This window comes from Amphiura filiformis, chromosome 12 (genome assembly GCF_039555335.1).
Source record: "Amphiura filiformis chromosome 12, Afil_fr2py, whole genome shotgun sequence".
Classification (NCBI taxonomy): Eukaryota; Metazoa; Echinodermata; class Ophiuroidea; order Amphilepidida; family Amphiuridae; genus Amphiura; species Amphiura filiformis.
In genome coordinates this window covers 17,476,338-17,498,318 of record NC_092639.1, presented here as the reverse complement: position 1 = coordinate 17,498,318, position 21,981 = coordinate 17,476,338, and the positions used below count along the sequence as shown (strand labels likewise).

Here is a 21,981-nt window from a genome sequence, read left to right as displayed (position 1 = left end):
ATGACTCTATTTGAAATCTACACCTGTGTGGGAGATTAAGGTCATGTCTTCCATAGGGGTTTCTGTTTCTGTTTCTGTTACGGTAACTTCCCTTGGGAAACTCAGTATCACAGACAAAGCTGCATCTACACTAAGCTGGTTAGACCAGTTACATTGATGAGAAACGTTTTACGTCTAGGTTAATCAGTCATGCTGGCTGACCATGTATAGACGTCAGAATTACTCTTGGACCTATCATCAATTGATTAAAGTGGATGCAGCGACAGAGGTGGGGGTTCGAACTCACATCCTTGTGATCACGAGTCCGGTGCTCTATCCACTACACCACAAGGCCCAAGGGGTGTATGGATTTCAACTGGAATAGTGCAATTTAAGATTAATGTGAGAAGTTAAGGGCTCAGATGTACAGTATGTTTGTACAGTATTTTTTGTGGGACCTGGGAACACATCAGACACACTAAATTGCATTCTGAATACGAGGAATATCCTTCTGATAGCCAATAATTATGATTTTTTTTTTTAATTTGCGATATAATACAAATTATTTTTGACATTTAACAGTCCTCAAGGTAAAACTTATTAATCTAATGATATGTACTTAAACTTAGTGTATGTAGCTGGCAGGAAAAGCTGTCATTTGAAAATTTTGACCTTTTGTATTGAAGATATAAATTGTTTCCCCAAAAGACCTAAAATTTTTAGTTGCTTTTCGGGAAAAATCTTCAATATGAAATGTCAAAATTTTCATATGATAGACAGCTTTACCTCCCAGCTACATACACTTTAAGTACATATCATTAGATAACTGTTAAATGTCAAAAATATAAAAAATATCAATTTTGCCATAAAATTTGTATTATATCATGAATTTCACAAAATTAAAAATTATTTGATATCAGAAGGACATTTCTTGTATTCAGAATGTAATTTGGATGTGTCTGATGTGCTCTCAGGCCCCACAAAATATGCTATGTAAAGGTGGGTGACCGACCCCTTTAAAAGTGAGCAGTGCGGGTCAGAAATAAGTGACAGAATGACCCTATGAAGAGACATGTTTTAATACAATGATATTACAATTCAAATTGACTTTTTGATAATCGTAACCCTACCTTCTCTGCATGTACTACCCCTGTATCCTGGGACACATCTACAGCTCCATTCCCCTCGGCTGCTTATAACACATGACCCTCCGTTAAAGCAAACATCTTCACAGACAGCTGCAAATATGATGTAATAATCACTTGCTCAGTATAAAGTGGCTGTTCCAGAATTTTTTTGGGGTGGGGTGAAATCAAGGCAATCAAGACTTGAAAGGCAAAATAAATCAATTTTGCATAAAATGGCAGCATTTTTTTTTTGTAATTTGGGGTTTTAAAGACTGACAAGGCCTTAAAAGTTGGGGAGGCAAGAACATGGGGAAAAATGCCCCTTGACCCCCCCCCCCCACTGAGTATAAAGCATACAGTGTGTAAAGGTGGGAATTGTTTGGTACTAAGTTTAAAATGCTTTTGGCAATACCCAGGATTAGAGCTATTTTTGCGATTTATGTAAGAGAAAAACTAAGCAAGGCATGTCAATGGGAGCCAAAATAGGCCCAGCTGTTTCAACTTTTGGCATCAAAATTTGTTGATTTTGCCCCTCCCCCCAAAAAATTCACTTTTCCCCATGCCCCCCCCAAAAAAAAAAAAAAATCCTGTTGCTGTCACTGCTTATAATAAACCATTAGCTGCCTACACCATTAGCTAACTATCCCCATGGTATCCTCCTCAATGTCACAATTCATTCTGGACAGAAACCTAGGTACGGAAAGCATAATTGTTCAATTTCATTGTTGAACAAATGTTTACCTGTCCCCACTTTCCCACTTTTCTTATTATCTTGGGGTTTTTTTCTCTGACTCTGTCCTCTCTTTTGTTATTCTTTTGGGTTTTTTTTTCTCTCAGTTTCAAGTATGCCCAGTAAACATACTATAAAGGGTTTTTTTTAATCTTGTACTTGTAATTGAATGAATATATCCCATCAAATAATCAGGGTTGTTGATTTTTTTATTTTATATAAATTTAAAAAAAAAAAAAAAAAAAATCGGATTTTTTTATATTTAAATCAATTTTTTTTTTTTATTCCAAGAACTGCTATACCCCATGATAAAGTCAAAAGAGTACCAGTGGAATGCTAGTCATAATGCACAATCCTACCAGGTATTTACAAAAAATCAAAACATGTTTTTACATGTAAAAATTTCAAAGAAAACAATTTGGTAAAATCATTGGGAACAAACCTGTTGAATTCTGCACCTTGAAGATGAATTTTTAGCAATAGATAAAGTGACATCATAGAGGTATTCAAATTGTATCCAAAAGTTTTAGAAGCATTACGAATGAAGTAAAATAGTCAATTTAAGCAAGAAATTAACTTACATTTATCAAAAATGGTAAAAAATGGAAAAAGTTGATTTAAATCAGTGATTTAAATAAAAAAATCAAGTGATTTAAATCGCGATTTAAATCAGTGATTTAAATCGGCGTGATTTAAATCAAACAACCCTGCAAATAATGCCAAAAACCTTAAGAAAAAAAACAAGAAGCACTTACATATTTGACATCTGATGCCAGAGTAGCCAGGCTGACAATTACACATTGGCTGAAAATTAACAAGTTGACAATCTCCATTGTTGCCACTACAATCGTAATCAGTGCATCGATCTGAGAACAAATGTATATTATATCTGTAGCTCTTTCGAAATAGTACGGTAATATAAAATATTCTAAGAAACATCAAAACTGCTAAGTATTCGCTACTTGCACGGTTCCGCCATTATGCACTATGTGCGGGAGAGCCTCGAACTGGCAGCATACATGAATGGGAATTGAACTAGTCATAACGTTCTGTGTAAGGTTACATAATTCTTCCTTTCATGTATGCTGCCAGTTCGAGGCTCTCCCTGCACATAGTGCATAATGGCGGAACCATGCAAGTAGCGAATAAGGAGGGAATTCTCCATCACTAGGGACCACAAGATCCATCAAGGTGAGCCATGAGGACAATATTTGGATTGTTAAGGGAACAAATTAAATGTTCAATGACATCCTATAAACCAAAGTCCTTCCATTTAGGGAGGAGTCCAATTATCTTTTGGGTTTGAATTTTCAACATTTCACACTTTAATATATAAAAACAGGGAAAATCTGTTCCAACTGACCAGCGGGGAACCAAAACTTTAATATGTCAGAGGAAGGGAGGGAGGTTTAGGACATCATCCAACAAGGGAGGTTTAGGACATCATCCAACTTTTGGTTTGTTCCCTTTGATAACCATGGAAAATGGATCCTACTATCTTCCTACAATCTGATGAAATCCATAAAATTAACCTTACCTTTTAAGCTATATGCATATTAGTTATTAACTGTTACAGGCTGTATATTAAATGTTGTGTACCCCAGGGTGGGGAATTCTCAAAATCGTCTGCATGATTAGTTTGTTTCTAGGCCACAAGAAAAATGCAAAAACATTGATTATTTCACTCTATTGTTTAATTGTTTTCATTTGAAACGATTGTTAGCAGATCTTACCATTTTGACAGTTGTTTCCATAGTAACCATCTCTCTCTTGACATTCACACCTGTACCCTGTGCCCGGAATGGACTCGTCCAATATGCATTCACCGCCATTCAAACATGGATTTATGTCACATGGTCCTATTATATGATGGACAGATTTGATGTCAAATAACTTATTTTGTAGTGTAAAAATGTATCAAAATTTACATTTTACCTTAAAAGCCTGTTTGGAAATTAAATATTTCATGTATTTAATGAATTTCAGGATGGTCAAACAACTGAAAATTTGCATAAAATTGGGTACGTTCCCTGATTGTTTTATTTTGACAGGGGGAATTTGTACTGCATTTCAAGGGAGGTTGGGGCCTGGCCACCTCCCTCAGATAATGGGGACAGGGGGTGTTGACGATTTTGTCAAAAATGTTGAAAAAATTATTCTCTCCAATGGGGAATCCTTTCAAAAACCTGGAATTGCCCCTGCCCCCGGGCAGATCCAGGGGGCTGGACCCTCACCGTAAAAAAGTTTTGTAATCCAAAGGGACCCCCTCAGGATCACCCCACCACAATGGGGCACAATGGCCAGTAGATTCACATTTTTTAAAGCCAGAACTTATCACAAGCAGGTCCCCCCTTTCAAAAAGCTGGATCCGCCTCGGGGTGGGGGTTACTCTATAGAAGAGGGTAAGCACATAATGTGTCGCCGGTATTGGTCGCATTTTCATCTCTTAAAATAACAATGGGTCATTTGTTATGATGTTACTATGTGGACTTTATGATGGGTCGTTATTTTTGTCGACTTGACTGAACAAATGAGTCGTTTTTTGCTTCTTTTCGGTTACTATAGCACTATGGCAAATCGGCATTACTTGGTGGCTCTTATGTGAATGGGTCATATTATTTTTGGAGGTTACTATAAGAAAACCATATTATAGTTTGTTTAATTTGCTACTAAAAATAGTCGCGATTTTACCCACTGGCGGCACACTAACAAGTTTTGGATCAAGTACCCCCTCCCCATCCAGTCATCCACCTCTCACCCCTTTTCCCTCCCCAGCAAAAAGATCTGTACTTGTTATTACCAGTTTCACATCTTGACCCTCGATATCCATCTTTACAAATACAAAATGGTCCTATTCTCGATTCCTTACATTCACCGCCTCCATTGCAGGAAAATGAAGCACTATCGCAGGTTACTAGGAAGAGAAAGGTTTCAAAATATCAGTGGCAAAATTTAGTAAAATAAATATTTAAACAGTTTATCTGGACTTACTGCTTATGCTGGCTACAGTATCGCGTCTCATCAAGACGCATCATCAGGCCTAATGGGCTTCCGCTGAAATGTTGACCGTGACACAGTTGGACTGACATCACGGAAAGTCGCTGAGGAACTCTTTTGGTGGCTGCGTCGTATAGGCCCTTGATACCCCGAGTTGATACCCTGGTTATAGCTTAGTCGCTCTCCTGGTTGAGAGTGAAGGTTTCTCACGCTACAACCTGTCAAGGGCCTACGACGCAGTCATCAAAAAAGTTCCTCGACGACTCTCCCATGATGTCAGTCCAACTGTGTCAGGAGTCAACATTTCAGCACAAGCCAATTAGGCTTGGTGATGCGTCTCCGATGAGGCGTGATATTGTAGCTAGCATAAGTGGTAAGTCCAGATGAATGTTTAACTTTTCTTATTTCTCACAAACTTGAAATTGCTTACCGAGAGGAAGCTTTCATCCAGTAATCTCTTGGACATCTTCAGTCCCAATATATTATTCTTCAGATGAAGTTTAAATTTTTATTTTACTATAATCTATGATTCAAAATATTCATAAATATATTTGTATAGTTGCATTACAAAAATCTTGAACGTTTTTAAAAGCATTTTTCAAAATGTGAAAATCCTAAAAACGTTTTAAATCGTTTATGTCAAAATAAAATTAACACAAAAGCATTTTGATAGTGTTGACAAAATGTTATATACATGTAAAATATGTTTAAAAAACATCAAGGTTTGATTGAAGACGGATTATAAACATATTTAAAAATAATATTAGTTTAGTTTGAACATGTTTTAGGAATGTTCTTTAAAGAAACGTTTTAAACTGTCATATAACCCAACATTTTTAAACATTTTCTGGCAATGTTACGGAAAATATTTGTGTGTGCTGGACATTTCTGAACTGTGTGGTATCTGATAAAGTTTTAATTTAAATTCAATTCATGTTTAACTGCAAAGGCTGCAATGCACGACTACAAGAATTAGGCTGTTACGTAAAAGAGCTGCAAAGCAAAGAAAATTGCTAAAACGGAGATACATTGCAGTACTAGTATTTTGCCGACTATCTTTGGAGTAAAGAAATTTAATTTGCAAGAAATTGTTACTTCACTAAGTTTCTTATAATAATAAACAGACAACAATTTTATGAACCAACATTATTTAATATAATCAGCTTTAAACTTCTCAGCACAGAAGATCAGTGGTACTGACCGCAACGTTGGTTTGCTCTAAGGGGCTATCATTTTCTTCGGAAGGGGGGGGGGGGGGGCCCAAATTTACGAAAAGTCGGCGTCAGTAAAATTGCGACCCCCCCACTATTTCGGCAACAAAAATTTGATGACCCCTCACCACCTTACCCCTAAACAGGCTAAAATTGTATTTGAAATAGGCCTTTTTGAATATGATAAACACCCTATCTGTGGTCATCAAAAATATTATGACTATGACCCCCCTTATTTTTCTTTCCAAAAATTTATTAACACCCCCTCGGTAAATTTGGGACCCCCCCTCCGAAGAAAATGATAACCCCTAAGGTATATTTACACTCTGGTTGACTAGATTCTCTCGAAAATGAATGATAGCCAGTGAAAAAGTTCCACTGACCATTCAGGATTCGAACCTGACACCTTTGGTTCAGTGGCTTATCTTACCCCCATGATTTCAGAAGTTAATTCCAAATCAAATCCCGAGCTGACCCGGTCCAAACCATTAATGGTCAGTGGATTTTTTTCTTCTCTGGCTATTGATGTTGTGTGGTGATAAGGTTAAATCTATGAACAAATTTTAATCTTTCCCCAGAGCAGCCAGCGCACATAAACTAGTCCATCTGGCCGGATTCGAACCGGCGCGGCGATCTTCGTAATACTAGCATGACGCTCTAACCAACGGAGTCACAGAGGCACGCTGGAGAAGAGCGGAAGATATAAATCTATAGGTATTAGGTTCGAATCAACCTAAATCTATGTTACCCATTGTAACCCACACGTTTAAACCACTTTTCATTAACATTGTTTATCTTTACCTATTTCACAATATGTTCCAGACCATCCCGTTGTGCAATTACATGTCACCTGGTTGCCTTTTTGCTGACATTCGCCGTCATTTTGACATAGGTTTGGGTTACACATATCTTATGCAGTTGATTAAAAAAGATGCAAAGCCTTCAGTTAGATTATTTCAGTAAAGTTAAGTAAGGAAGCAAATAAAAAGATCGATGGGCCATTCCCAGTGAACTGCTCCAAACAGTGTCGCAGGTGTTGGAGTGTGAAAATATCGCCAAAACAATTAAAGCTCCAGACCTTCATCGTAAATGGTTGCAGCTAAGTAAAATGTGCAATTAAAATGTGCGTAACTGCGCCTTTGTTAAAGAAAAAATAACCAATGATGATCGTAGGTAGCCCAAAACGCGCGTCGCAGCAATAAAATCTGTCTTTGCCCAATTACCCGGGCCAATTATCTGATTATCGGCGGGAATCATTAAGCTTTTATCACAACGCCGAGTAAAGTAGACAGAGTACAGGACTTCAATTAATAATTTGTAATACTTCTGGCGAGATATCACAAGACAATTCTTCAAATGAAATGTGTTGATATCAATCCGCGATGTTATAAGGCCCGCCGATTACAAGCTGATCAAACTGTACTACTCAATTAGAGTAAGGTATTATAAGAAAAGTAATCACGGTAATCAAGATGTTTATCCCTCTCCCTCCCTTACAAAACTTTCGTTCATAGGGCTTCATCGATCTTTTGGTTTGTGCCCTAAATGTGTTGAAGAAAAATATGCAGAATGAGAAGAAGAAGGAGAAGAAAAAGCACCACAACAAGAAAAAAAAAAGTATACCAATCCAAAAAAGAATACTAAAGCGGAAAGAAAAGAAAACATGCATCACCAACAGCAGCACACGAACATAGAAATCACACTAAATGGCATATATTGTTTACCATACCTTTGCAAATGAAGTAAAGTTAGTGGTTCTTTGAAATAGCCCATGAAGTTGGTCCCCGCATGAAGGGAATAGTTTGGTAAGGTTTTGGTAGTTCGCAGGGGTTGCTGTAAAATAGACCTTATCATATGCAGGAACAAACATTGACATCATACATTACAAACAATCTTGCACAGTACCATACATAAAATGGCAATACATGAAAAAGCAAACGGAATGCTTATGTTTCTGCTACCATGCATTTCCCCCTACACCAGTTATATAACGATAAAAATCTTTCTCTCTCCATCCCTCTCCCTCTCTCATCTCTCAAACTGGAATAATGGTGTTAAGGTTAGCAACTATTTTAAACTGTTGCGATTTGTTAGTTCACAGCATCTTGCGAGCTTTGGCAACAATTGAATACATGAATACAAAACCCACCCAAGTCCATGGGAAGTGATTTTGAGAGAAAAACCTGTGTATCATTTTAATTCCTTCAGTTAGATTTACCTGGTCAATATGGTAAGTTTCACGTGCAAATGAGTGGATTAACCTGTATTAGGTATGACGATTAGCATTTCAGGGACTTCGTGGGGTTCATTTTAAATTTTGGACTTGGGTGGTTTTTTTAATCATATACAAAGACAACAATGTTAGAATGAGATTACCACTAGTAAGATAATACAAAATAAAGCACACAGGTATGTATAATGTTGATAAGCATTCTGCCATGTAATATAAACCACACACTTTCCTTTATTAAACCCATTTTGTTTCTTCAAAAGTCACTCTCTAGCAATGAATGTGTTACAAGTGGACTTTTATACATACTTGATTTCAATCAATGTGTTACAAGACTCAAATCATGGAATTGGGTGGTTCTTTCATACATGCTATTTTTCACATGTTCAATAGACACAGAGGATTAATTTGAGTTGTTCTTTCATACATATGACTGGCCTATGTATAGCAACAATTTCCCATGCTTAACTCAATTTAGCCAACGTATGGACTTAGGTGGGATTTGTATTCATATATTCAATTGCATTGATCATTTCATAGCAAGTGTGTATATAGAAGAATTCAAACATCACAGATATACTTTTGTACATAGGTCTTGTGGTTCTTGAGTTATGTTGTAAAGAGGGCTGAAACAACAACACTTTTGTAAAACGTACTCATTCACAACAACAAAGTTTTCAAAGTATATTTCTCTCTAAACTGCTTTAACCCCATGAGAACTACCTGCAATGAATCAAGGAGGGTATTTATAAGATCATCTGTAAATGCAATTTTGACCATATTTAATTTAAAGCCTAGTCATAATTGGGAATTGAAATGAGCATTTCAAGTTATCAACCAATCAGAAATGCTGTTACATGACTATTAGTGTACAGGGGGTTAAACGCATCAATGATTGGATCGCTTGGAACTTGCAAGTAGCATACATCTCCCGATAAAGAACTCATTCAAGTTCTTCTGCAAGCGTTAAATTTTGTTTTGTTCAACTAGCATCCAAAGACTTTTTGCTACCAATACCTTGTATATTACATATTTCTGAGTCGTCCTCTTTGAACCACCCATCGCTGCATGTACATACAAACGAGTCGTCACTGACGGTGCATTCTCCATTTTCGCACGGGTTATCATCACACGGGTCTGCCAAAAATTAGAAAAAAACAAGGATTAAAAAAAAAAAAGCCGGAAAAAACGCCACAGCCAGTTAGATAATTTAGTGGTTAATAAAACACCATTGATTATATAATCCAAAATTAGTAATAATGTGACCGGGTCGGTTCTTTTACCAGTTTAATCCGGCAAGGTCCGCAGAGCTAGCACAGTGATTGCTCGCGGGCAACTCAACCCAATCCTCCACGTGGTGTCGGATGGGTCACTCTAACTTGGGCAATGGGGAACAGGATTGGATGCGAGGATTTCAGCTAACCGGAGGATCGTGTTGAGTTTTGGCCACGGCCTAGCTATTTCCTCGGCTGACTCAGCCTGGTGTGGCTCTGAGAAGATACCGTTTGGTTTGTTAAAATGCAAGGAAAAGAATCACCGTATGAGTAACTACATAGGAGACATGTACAACGTCTGCAACGTGGCACCACGCCGTCTGGACAATGGAAATAACTAAGGTGCAGTGAAGCATAGAACGTATTGAAGTGGAATAAAGCTATCTAGAGTTGACAAGATATCTAGCTAATGGTGCATATGACCGTGGTAGTCGAAAGCAAGGAGTTTATAAGCTTTTATATAGGAAGGAGAGGAAATAGATTATGTAACGCTTATTGTTCCTTTGTGCCAATTGGAGTTCCCGACACGCTATTCATCGAGAGGTACCTTTTGTTCGAGACAAAGGGCTTCCGCCATTAAATCGGTAACTGACCTGACCAGCGTATTAACGCTATAATAGGCAGGCTACTGTCAATAAGTGATGAAACGAAAGTCACGTAAAAGCGCCTATACGAACGAGAGGTACCTTTTGTACTAGTCCATCCCAAGGGTGTGCGTGAGTTGTCGTATGCACACAAAACAGAGGTTCACCTACAATACAAACCTATTGCAGCGCCCAAATTGGTTTGGGCGCTCATTTGATTATACTCAGTGAACACGCTTTGCTCTACCATTTCGCTACGGACAGTTCAGCAGCATAGGCAAAGTGTGCGCTCTGTGTGGCGGATATAAGAATCTACACAAGTAAGTTGTCTACATTGTTTGCCAATAGGTCTACATATAAGGATTTGAAGTAATTATGATATCACTCCTACTGTAGTATTTTTAAGGACATTAGCCGTGGTCCACATCGTGTTTTATTATGTATAGGCCTACCATAGTATTTTACATGAGCATCGCGTATATACAGTGATATAAGAGTCTACCCTGGACCTCAAATGTGATATGTTTGCTGATAACTCGAGAAGCATATAGCCATACTATTTCTGAATGAATCAATAAAGCAAAGCAAATCATACTTGTAGGCCTATAATACTATATTAAATATAATTGCGGACCAACCGATACAGCTCAATACGCCCAATGTATGAATAAAAGCACCTAACAATAAAGTCGCCCAATTGAACAGTTGTAGGTGTCGATCGCACGACTTCATTAATATTGATTGGCAACATTTTCCAATATGTCAGCGCTCAAATCGGACACAATAGAACAATAGACTCTTCAGTGCGTTGGTCGAAAGCGCCATACACTTTACAAAAACGAAACGAAACTTTTACCAGTTTAATATAAAATCGAGTTTGAAAATGGCAACAAATTTGATTGACTACTCGACTTACCATCTGGACAAGCTAAACCATCTAAGAATGTTCCATCTGGACAACTGCAGACAAATGAGATGCCCGATACGCCCTGAAAACATCCGCCATTGCCACACGGATTGGGTTGGCAAGGGTTGACATCAATATTTGCTGACGAAATAATGAAATGAAAAATGGTTGGTTTTTGGCCATTTTAGTAAAGTATGAGAGTACAAAACGGTCTGACTCTAATGGGGTGGAAATTTACAAACAGATTTATGCAGTATGCTTCGACTATATCTATAAATACGTATTTATAAATACGCACGTAACAGCTTGTTGACAGTAAGTCTCAAAGTGACCTTCTACACAGCGGGTGGTGTTCATGTACATTTGAATGCAAAGGCGAAACAACACGAGACTACTGTGCAGCAAAATTGTCTATTTTGTTCAACTTTGGGAATTATATTGTGAACGTTTCCGTCGATAAATATTTTTTCCGTTAGCAATACTTTCAAAATGTTGTTTTTGATAACATATATTACAAATTCGGGATCCCCCATGTGTAATGCAATGTTAATGAATCACTTACTATCGCAATTTGTCCCAGTGTAGCCATCAGCACAGTTGCAGCTTCCTCCTACACATACACCGCCATTTTCACAAACGATTCCATTGCATATATTTGGTGGAACTGAAATACATTTTTTGTAACATTGTTATGTGTTAAGGTGTAGGGTTTTTGTCGTATGGTTGTTTTAAGATATTGAGCATACTTTGCCAGCAAACGCTACCGTTTTGCTTGATAAACTACAAGAATAGTTTGATTCGCTCCATTTTCACCAAATAAATACTTTCTTCATATAATTATACACTACTAGATTTCGCGGTTCTCGGGTTGGGCGGTTCTCGTGATAGGCCTATCTCTAATTACCTAACGCCCGTTACCTACTTACTTGTCCTGACCACATCGGAGGTCCCGAAATTTTAGTAGTGTCTGGATGTAAGCCGTCAATTCAATCGGGAGAAATGTGAACGCAAACGGGTATGTTAATCATGTCTTTAAAATAGGCCTATTGGTCCGATGAGATGCACCTGTTAGTCACTGTAATGCTTTCCGATGCTCGCCCTGCGCCCGTCGGTACTCCGCAGCACTACGCGATAGCGCACCGCGCACACGCAATACGCACCGCGCGCTCGCGTTATACGCACCGCGAGCACGCGTTAGCGAGCCACGCGCACGCGATAGCGCGCGGACAGAGGACGGACACGCCATAATTAGTATTAAGATTTATTCTTCTGTAAATGCTGAACTTCTGTACTGCAGTATATAAACATCTCAAAAAAGGTAACTAACCCCCTTGAATAATGACCATCTTACTATAAATAGGGGAATGTTGTGTGTATGTATCTATGTATGTATGTGGCATATGTAAAAGGCTCCGTCAGTTTCGATCCAAATGTCGCCAAATTCATACGGGAGATCGAGGAATATACGGGAAATTGCCTCGACTTTATTTGGTTGAAATCGGTCAAGAATTGGCTGCAAAAACAGTGAAAATATGGGTAAAAACGGGTTTTTGTTATGAAAATCAGTTGTCAGCCTGCGCGTCACTGCATCTGGCAGGCAGCGCGTCGGCGGGCGAGCGTAATGCGCACTACGCCAATGCGCGAGTAAACGACGCAGAGCCACACGACTTGCGAGCCAGAGACCAGTGGACATGACAATACGGAATGAAGGAAAAATAAAGGACAAAAAGGTACATGGACGGGTCACGGGATTATGATAACGAAACAAAGAAGGAAAGAAACTAATCAGGAAATGTAAGAAAAAAGAAGCTAAAATAATGAGAATAGGATTAAATAAATAACATGGAAACGGGAAATCACAAGCAGCAAATAAAAAAAAAAGCTAAAAGGAAATGTAAGAAAGAACAGATTTAGAAAATAATGAGAACGGGGTTAAATAAATAAATAACACGGAAACGGAAAATCACAAGCTAAGCAGAAGAAACTAAAAAGAAAATGTAAGAAGAGACAGATTTTATTTAGATAAATAAAATGTCCCTTTTCAATGATTCTACCTGTTCAGTAATTCTTCCTGTTATAGTGAACGCTCCCATTTACTCATCTAGCAGGGACCCGCGCGAAGCGCGGGTGTCCCGCTAGTTATTCAAAAAACGGGTGATTGTATTACAAATCTGTAAAATGCGTTGGTAGCAGAATTTATTTCTGCACATTTTGACACCTCATTTGTAGCAATTGACTAAATATTGACGTCACAGCGTACATTTAAATCAATGTAACCCAAGATTTGAAAAATTGCAGTAAATTCCATTGATTTGTATTCAGTATAATGGAAGGAAATCTGTGTAAATGATATCTGAGTGTTTTTGTATTGTTGTAAGCAACGTGGTAAGTGCAACTTTCAAATCTGGACCTCACTACATTAAATTGGCCGGTGTTTTATTGTTTTCTGGGCTATCGTATCAAATGAGGAGTCAAAATGCGCAGAAATAAATTCTGCTTCCAACGCATTTTACAGATTTGTAATACAATAGCCCGTTTTTGAAAAATGGCCATTATTTAAGGGGGGTTAGTTACTGTTTTGAGATGTTTATGAATAATTAACCACGCATGTTGACGTACTTTCACATTATTAGCCACAGTGTAGCCATTGTCACAGCTGCAAGATCCTTCTACACATTCACCACCATTTTCACAAACTATTCCGTTGCATGGGTGTGGTGGTGGAACTGAAAATACATTTGTATTGTAACAAACATTTATCAATACGAATTCAACAACTCTTCCTATACCTTTGTACAGGAGCCAACCGTTGTTAAACCGTGATGAACCCACACTTTTACTGTAGCGTATACGCGAACGCGAGCGAGACTACGCGTTACGTGAGAGCGCGTAAAATTCGTCATGCCTGGAACCTTTGTGCGTATGCCAGCTTACAAGTTGAATTCAGTATTTTTCAGGTAGCGGCTGAACATTGCCGTTTTATTCTGTAGTTTTATTGCTGATATCAAAAGAGAAATCATCGAAGTTTTTGTAGGCTGAGTGGCAATGATTAACTGACATTCCTCGTAAAATAATCGTGAATTATACGATATTTAGCTTCTTTTCGTTGTTGAAAGGGATTCAATCATGTTTCACCGTTGTGAACAACGGTGAAACATGATTGAATCCCTAAATATAAATTTGAGTAGCTTGTTCAAATTCTTTTGATATAAAATGCTGAATTTCTGTACTGCAGTATGTATGAATAATTAACCACTGACGTACTTTCACAATTAGCTCCAGTGTAGCCATTATCACAGCTGCAAGATCCTTCTACACATTCACCACCATTTTCACAAACAATTCCATTACATGGGTTTGGTGGTGGAACTGCAAATACATTTGTAACAAACATTTATCAATACGAAATATAAATTTGAGTACTGTAGCTTGTTCAAATTCTTTTTCTGCTTAAACTTGGAAGATAATAATAATTATAATAATTGAGAACATTTCTCAAGCGCAAAGTACAAATGTTTTTAAGCGCTAACTATAACTTATAGTACAACTTAAACTACTACAAAATGACATGAACATGATAAGCAAGAAATGCAGAGTCAAGAAAGATTTGAGCTTAGTTTTGAATTGATCAGTGGAGACAGCAGAACGAATGGTGAAAGGGATACTGTTCCAGAGCAAGGGTGCCGCCACTGCCAAGGCCCGGTCGCCATAGGAAGATGTTTTGACTAGCGGTCCAGGTTTTTAAAGCGAGCTGGTGAGCGGAAAGAAGAGAGCTGTTAGTGGATAATGATATGAGGTTGCAGATGAAGTTGGGTACATGTCTATCATGTCTTTTAAGAGCTAATGTTAGCAGCAGAATCTTGAAATGAATTCTTTTCTCAACAGTCAACCAATGAAGTTCGTCTAAAATAGGAGAAATGTGTTCATAGCGGTTAGTACATGTGATGAGACGGGCGGCAGAATTAAATTCTCTGAAGTGATGACAGGAGATTGTCAGGTAAACCATACAAAAGAGAGTTATTGCAGTCCAAATGAGATGAAACAAAAAAAGTGAACGAGGCGCTCAGTTGATTGACGATCTAAATACTTGCGAATACAGCTGATCTTATATATAAATACCAAAAGAAGCTTTCCGGCATATATTGCGATGACATTGTTAATCATAATTGAAAGCTATATGCCAATATGTTGACTACTCAGTGCCAGAAGTGGGCAAGTGCAATAGTTACTGAGTAATTTAAGTTGATTATTTATCTCTGTTTACAAAATTAAGAGATATTTAATGAGACATTTGGGGAAAATCCCTCTCATGCATCAAGTTGATCAAAACATAATTGAATTTTGGATTGTTGGAAAATACCCTGCTCTCTACAATGTTCAGTGTATTACACCATTAGGGGAATCTCCAATATTGTAAAGTGGATATGACATCATATGGGGAATACCCACAGGAAGTGTTGTGATGTGACAGAATGGTCTGTTAATAGATCATGGTGGTTTTTTTTGATGAGTACAAAAGGGGAAAGCAACTGAGTTTGCTCTTTTCAGAATATGAAGAGAGATCGTAGACTCACTAAAATGTGTTGGCCGACGTTGTGCTTCAAAGGGAGATATATTTGAACCAGTTTGCATAGTCAATAATGTGCTATTTTAATACAGCAACGAAGGAGATTTTGAGTGTATGAAAGACTTGCTGGAGTCTGGTTTATAAAACAACACATCTGTCAATAAAGTGGAACAGTACAGAAAGAAGCTTGTTTCCTGGAGAAAAAGAGTGATTGGTGAAAGAAACTCCATTTTTGGAGATTGCCATCTGCGCAATGAGTTAAGTGTTAAGGGTCTATGTAGGAGAGAAACAGGCAATATGACAAAATCTGGGAACATAAAGGTTGGTCAAATCGGTTGATACTTGGTAACATTGATGTACTGGATGACACATTTTCACATGCCAATTTAGACCCACCTGACCCCACTGGGTAGGGAGATATGAGTACCTCCCCATCCAATTTGGGGCTTTTTTTTACACAGGAACATTGCTGTGAAAACGGTTGAAAATGTCCGTGAAGTTATTTATTCTCGATTGAATTTTATTGTGAAATATTTGTACAGAGCATTGTTTATCTGTAATATAGAACTTAGAATTGCAATAATTGGGATCTTTACCATCTGGACAAGCTAAATCATCTAAGAAACTTCCATCTGGACAACTGCAGACAAATGAGCTGCCAGATACGCCCTGAAAACATCCGCCATTACCACACGGATTGGGTTGACACGGGTCGACATCAATATTTGCTGGCAAAATAATGAAATGAAACATTTCAGTAAGGTATGACGGCCTGACTCTAATGGGCTGGAAACCATACACAGTTATACAGTGAGTGAGATTTAGTCTGTCCCTAGCTTTTTTTCTTCCTTTTTGTCGAGAATCCTAGATTAATTAACGGTACTCTTTATACAACATAGTAGTTAAAACATATGAGTTAGAAACAAAATGTCTTTTTCTTACTTTCTGGTATACCCCAGTGTAATCATTGTCGCAGCTGCAAGTACCTTCTGAGCACACACCACCATTTTGGCAAACTATTTCATCGCATGGATTTGGAGGAACTGAAAAGAACATTTTATAACAAGTCTCTGTCATAAGATATTTATGTTGTATTCAATCTCATTTGAAGGCGGGAATGAATTGGTCATTCGATCGCATTGTAGTCGTAGTGTGGGCCAACTCCAGGTGCGTAAATCCATAATACAAGGGATCAAAAATTCAGTTTCATATGTCGTGCGCGGATCCTACTGTTATACAGCGATCAATAGGTGCGTATCGCTAGTATCGGTCCAGTTCCAAGGCGGCGGAGACTACCAACATCTGATTAGCTCACAAGAGGGTGAAATTTGGTGGTCTCAGAGCCTTATGTCTACATCACTACAGCATGCTTTTGATTATGACTATAAACCTAAATATGCATATGTGCATATATTTGATACTTTTTGGAGGAGAAATATAGTCATGTTGCATGAACCACGTGACGCCGTACAAAACTGTCAATTTCAACGTCCGCCGTGCGTTATTCCGTGCGTTTGTATCAGAGATGCAAATCGCAATCTCTTTTGCTATACGGCCGATCTCACACGCTTTTCAATGGACAATCGCTACATTTAATATGAAACGATCGGCATGAAGACTAAACGATCGGCATGAAATTCAACATTTATTAAGTCACTGTTGGATGTGTAAGGACACTACCTCAAGAGATATAGCCGGCCGGCCACATACAATAACAATGGAGCTTTATATAAACTTTGCTTTGTTCTTCCTTTTGTCGAGAATCCTAGATTAATTAACGGTAATCTTTATACAACATAGTAGTTAAAATATTTGAGTAAGAAACAAAATGTCTTTCTCTTACCTTCACAATATATCCCAGTGTAATCATTGTCGCAGCTGCAAGTACCTTCTGAGCACACACCACCATTTTGGCAAACAATATCATCGCATGGATTTGGAGGAACTGAAAAGAACATTTTATAACAAGCCTCTGTCATAAGACATTTATGTTGTATTCAATCTCATTTGAAGGCGGGAACGGATTGGTCATTCGATTGCATTGTAGTTGTAGTGTGGGCCAACTTCAGGTGCGTAAATCCATAATGCAAGGGATCAAAAATTCAAAATACTTTGTCCTGCGCGGATCCTAGTCAAGTCATTAGTCGAGTCATTTCTGGCAATAGCTCAAGTCGAGTCGAGTCAAATGACAACAGTTAAAACATTTGAATAAGAAACGAAGTTTCTTTTTCTTACTTTCACAAAGTGTTCCTGTATATCCAGGTATACAACTGCAAACGCCATCTGAGCAGGCGCCGTTATTTTGACATGTCACTCCATAACATGGACCGGGCGGAACTGAAAATATTATGTGCATCACGAGTTTTATTCAGTCATTTACATTTGCATGTCTGTCCAAAAATATTGCAACTGCTGTTGTATAATTCTATGGGTTGTAATGGGATTGGTAAAAAGTTCAGGGCCAGTTTTACGAAGACTAATGATCGGCCTGAAATTTGACATTTAAGTCACTGTTGAATGTGTATGTTTGTAAGGACACTACCCCGTAAACGACAGATAACACCAAAAAATATGAAGAAATTATTTCCAAACCGTGTTAAGTCTGCAAACCACTATGCTTCTCATTTTCAAGAACGCTGGTTAACAATAAGCAGACCATTGTCTCATTTCGTAAACAAAAGCCCACACAGAATTGTAACCTAGCGTTCGCTTTATAATCGTTCACCCAACTGAAACTATAATACCAGCTCATTGCACAGGTAAATCAGAAACATGTGTTGTGTGGATTTAACCAGAGAAGATCTGATTTAATCAGTTGAGCTGTTTTCAATGAGTGTTATCTTGGATTAACAGCTTTTAATGGGGTTTAAGTCCTGCAAAGGTCGTGGTGAATTCTACTGTAGACATGACTGCATCATGAAACAAAGTTTCTTTTTCTTACTTTCACAAAGTGTTCCTGTATATCCAGGTATACAACTGCAAACTCCATCTGAGCAGGCGCCGTTATTTTGACAGAACACTCCATAACATGGACCGGGCGGATCTAAAAATTTACATACATTATGTGCATTACTGACAAGTCTTATTAAATCATTTACATATTTATGTCTGCCCAAAAATTTTGCAACTGCTCTAGTATAATTTGTTTGTTTGTTTTGTCCGTTTTACCATGATTTGTCAATTTTACAAGAAATTTAACAAAGATATATTTTTTCCTTTGTATATTATTCACCTTTTTTCAATCACTTCAATTCTATTTATGAAATCCCTTTTATCATTTTCTACTCCGATTCCGTGAAATTCGTCCATTTCCCGTGTTGCGGAAAACTTATGGCTTTATTGTATGAATTTAAATAGGATTGGTAAAAAAGTTGAGGACCACTTTTACGAAGACTAAACGATCGATATTCACTATGGATAAACCTTTGATATCATATCTGTCATTGCACTTGCAGTTGACATGGTTGAGTAACAAGCAGACATCCCGGCAGCGGGGACCCAATGAGCTGTTACATCCCAGGCTAAGTCCCGGCTAGGTCCCCGCTATTGCCCGGGTCCCGGGACGGGGACTGCAATTGACAGGTGCATTAAATAGCCTATAACATGTACAATAATAAATGAACCTTTATACTTTTTCTGCTTTCTTCCTTTTGTCGACGATTTTATTCAACACATTAGTTAATGCATTTGAGTAAACCAAATGACTTTCCCTTACTTTCACAAAGTGTTCCTGTATATCCATTTATACAACTGCAAACTCCAGATGAGCAGGCGCCGCCATTTTGACATATCACTCCATAACATGGACCGGGCGGAACTGAAAATACATTATGTGCATCATATTCAATTCATAAAAAGATATACTAATACTAATAGTTCCCAGGTAACACTGTACCAGATTACTATTGCTACCGGCCAGAGGTACACTGCTGCACAGCTACTTTGTGAATTGTGACTACTCTATGGCACAGTGTCATCGCCCCGATATCTCCATGGTAGAAATCGCCATGGTAGGTTGAATCCACAGCCACGAAAGGTCATTTTATTTCGACCTTATGAGACGCATATAATTAGCCAAGTGACCTGACTAAGGCTACTGACAATAGCCGGGGTAATTGATTTCTCGCTGTGTGAGTAAGCTTGTATACGACATTGCGGTTAATGGTCATACATACTGCCTCCACTCTGAGACGAATATACCTATGCGCGCTGTAGTCCATACAGGACCAACGCAATATAAAATTAGCGATTTTGGTCAGATTTTGAGTTCAAGACTCACGGCCGTTTCTCAAAGCGCAAACTAGCGACTATCATATCTGTTCAACACGTATTTTCAAGTGTATGAGACCAGATCTGGTTTCTTGAGACGAAATCATTTACGGGAGATATTCATCATTTTCTAACCCGGTATCCGAAGATTTTCGTCTGATATCAAAATCGTGCATAGCAATTCACGTGTATCGATCCCGTGTATTCATTTTAGTGTCTCTGCTGCACCAAATAATTATTAGCCAGGCGATGTCGGTGTGTATGGTATCAGTGCATCACCAGTCAGATACCAATTTCGATGTGTGTACTCTACAGTACCCACACAGGTACTCTGGAGTACCAATGAAGTACTAGTAGCTGCGCGACAGAAATAAGAATTTGGTAGTGTATTTTTGACTCTCTCAAAATCCTATAGTTGCTAGTGTGTAATGTTGCTTTTCAATTAAACTGTATAAACAAATACCGTTTATATTAACAGGTCTGCAGAAAGCAAAGATAACCTTTCTTTTCATAATACCGTATAAGTATTATATAAGCATAGCAGGATTTACTTACTCTCACAAAATGTTCCAGTGTAGCCATTTACGCAATTGCATATTCCTCCCGAACACAGACCAAAATTTTGACAAACTACCAAACTGCATGGGTCTGGCGACACTGAAAAACGAAGAAATAAATTTTACACATAGTAATAAATTGCAGTTCTAAAGTTTTCTGGTGTACAATAATACAGGTACTTCAAGTTATATGTAAAACATATTTTGATAAACTGCGTTAACATCATACAGTAATAACGCACTTTTTTCCAACATGTTTGTTGTGGGTGGGTGGGTGTGTGTGCGGGGTTGTTTGTATAGACGAATCCAATTTTACGCATTCCTACACCTCAATGGCAGCCATAGCTGGGTCCCCGTCGGCTCCTAAAATGTGAAATGATGCGGCCTTGGAGGGTATTTTAAACTGCATTATATCACCCGTGTTACACGTAGACAAAAGAATGATGACAGTTTACAACACAAAAGAATCTAACATCGAATTTTAAGCGGCTTTAATCCACCCAAATGGGCAGTCACAACGCCAGTAATGGACGACCAAATCCCGACCATGACTTGGCTCGTTGGATTCGTCTTTAAATTAATTTTAATTTACTTACTCTCACAGTACACGCCAGTGTATCCATTGGCACAAGAACAACTCCCTTCTAAACAAGTACCACCATTAAAACAAACTATGAGGTTGCACGGATCGGGAACTGAAAAATATTTATTTCGAATTTGTGATAATAAGCTATATCTATACATACATACATACATGTATAATACTCCCACCCGTACCTATAAGTTACGTAATAATCGGATCAATTACCATAGCAATAGGTGAAAACAATTTTTGAATATACCGCGCTGCACTGATACGTTCACGCGGTAATTCTGCATTGAACCATATCATGCTGATCACTTGCACCTGTAAGACTAGTATCTTTGAAAAGACCAGTATTGTATTCAATCTATGATTGCAGACATACACAGGTGATGAGTGTAACCTGCTTGTAGTGCAGCGCGATATGTTCAAAATCGTTTTCACCTATTGCTATGGTAATTAATCCGATTAATTACGTAACATTCGCCAGCGTATTATGTGATGTTATGTTATGTTGCGTTGCGTTGTATTTTGTGCCTAATAATCACTGTGATAAAATAACTAAATCTTCACTTACTCTGGCAATGAATCCCACTGTATCCATTGATACAAGTGCACACACCTGTCATCGAAGAGCAAATTCCACCGTTTTGGCAATCCACTCCACTACACGCATTCGGCGGACCTGAAAATGGATTTAAGACATAACGAATTTGAATCCTTTGCGTATTGAGTGATCTTCGCGTATTGTGTGACCTCTACGTATTGAATGGTCAAACGGAAAAAACACGGAAAGCCACAAAGTGATCTTTTTCACAACTGCACTGTAAGCAAGATGTCTGGACCAAAAAAAAAAAAAAGCCGAGAAGAAAAAAGAAGCAGCAAGAAAATACAGAGTTTGAAGATCCCCTTTTGTTGAAAGCGACAAGTGAGACCGGCAAATAATAATAATAATAAAAGATCTTT

At 38.1% G+C, this 21,981-nt stretch overlaps 1 protein-coding gene across 1 annotated transcript in view; it reads right to left on the bottom strand.

The window, feature by feature from the left end:
- LOC140166675 (uncharacterized) overlaps window positions 1-21,981 on the bottom strand; it is a 50,823-nt gene that overhangs the window by 6,766 nt on the left and 22,076 nt on the right. The window contains exons 6-23 of the mRNA XM_072190172.1: window positions 21,593-21,700; window positions 21,029-21,127; window positions 20,431-20,532; window positions 19,322-19,423; window positions 18,548-18,649; window positions 17,842-17,943; window positions 17,450-17,551; window positions 16,549-16,649; window positions 16,203-16,392; window positions 14,304-14,408; window positions 11,602-11,703; window positions 11,049-11,180; window positions 9,292-9,411; window positions 6,846-6,953; window positions 4,637-4,750; window positions 3,570-3,695; window positions 2,592-2,702; window positions 1,110-1,217 (exon numbers count right to left, since the gene is read on the bottom strand). Coding sequence (XP_072046273.1) covers window positions 1,110-1,217; window positions 2,592-2,702; window positions 3,570-3,695; window positions 4,637-4,750; window positions 6,846-6,953; window positions 9,292-9,411; window positions 11,049-11,180; window positions 11,602-11,703; window positions 14,304-14,408; window positions 16,203-16,392; window positions 16,549-16,649; window positions 17,450-17,551; window positions 17,842-17,943; window positions 18,548-18,649; window positions 19,322-19,423; window positions 20,431-20,532; window positions 21,029-21,127; window positions 21,593-21,700 — 2,034 coding nt within the window. The remainder of the gene's footprint in view (window positions 1-1,109; window positions 1,218-2,591; window positions 2,703-3,569; window positions 3,696-4,636; window positions 4,751-6,845; window positions 6,954-9,291; window positions 9,412-11,048; window positions 11,181-11,601; window positions 11,704-14,303; window positions 14,409-16,202; window positions 16,393-16,548; window positions 16,650-17,449; window positions 17,552-17,841; window positions 17,944-18,547; window positions 18,650-19,321; window positions 19,424-20,430; window positions 20,533-21,028; window positions 21,128-21,592; window positions 21,701-21,981) is intronic.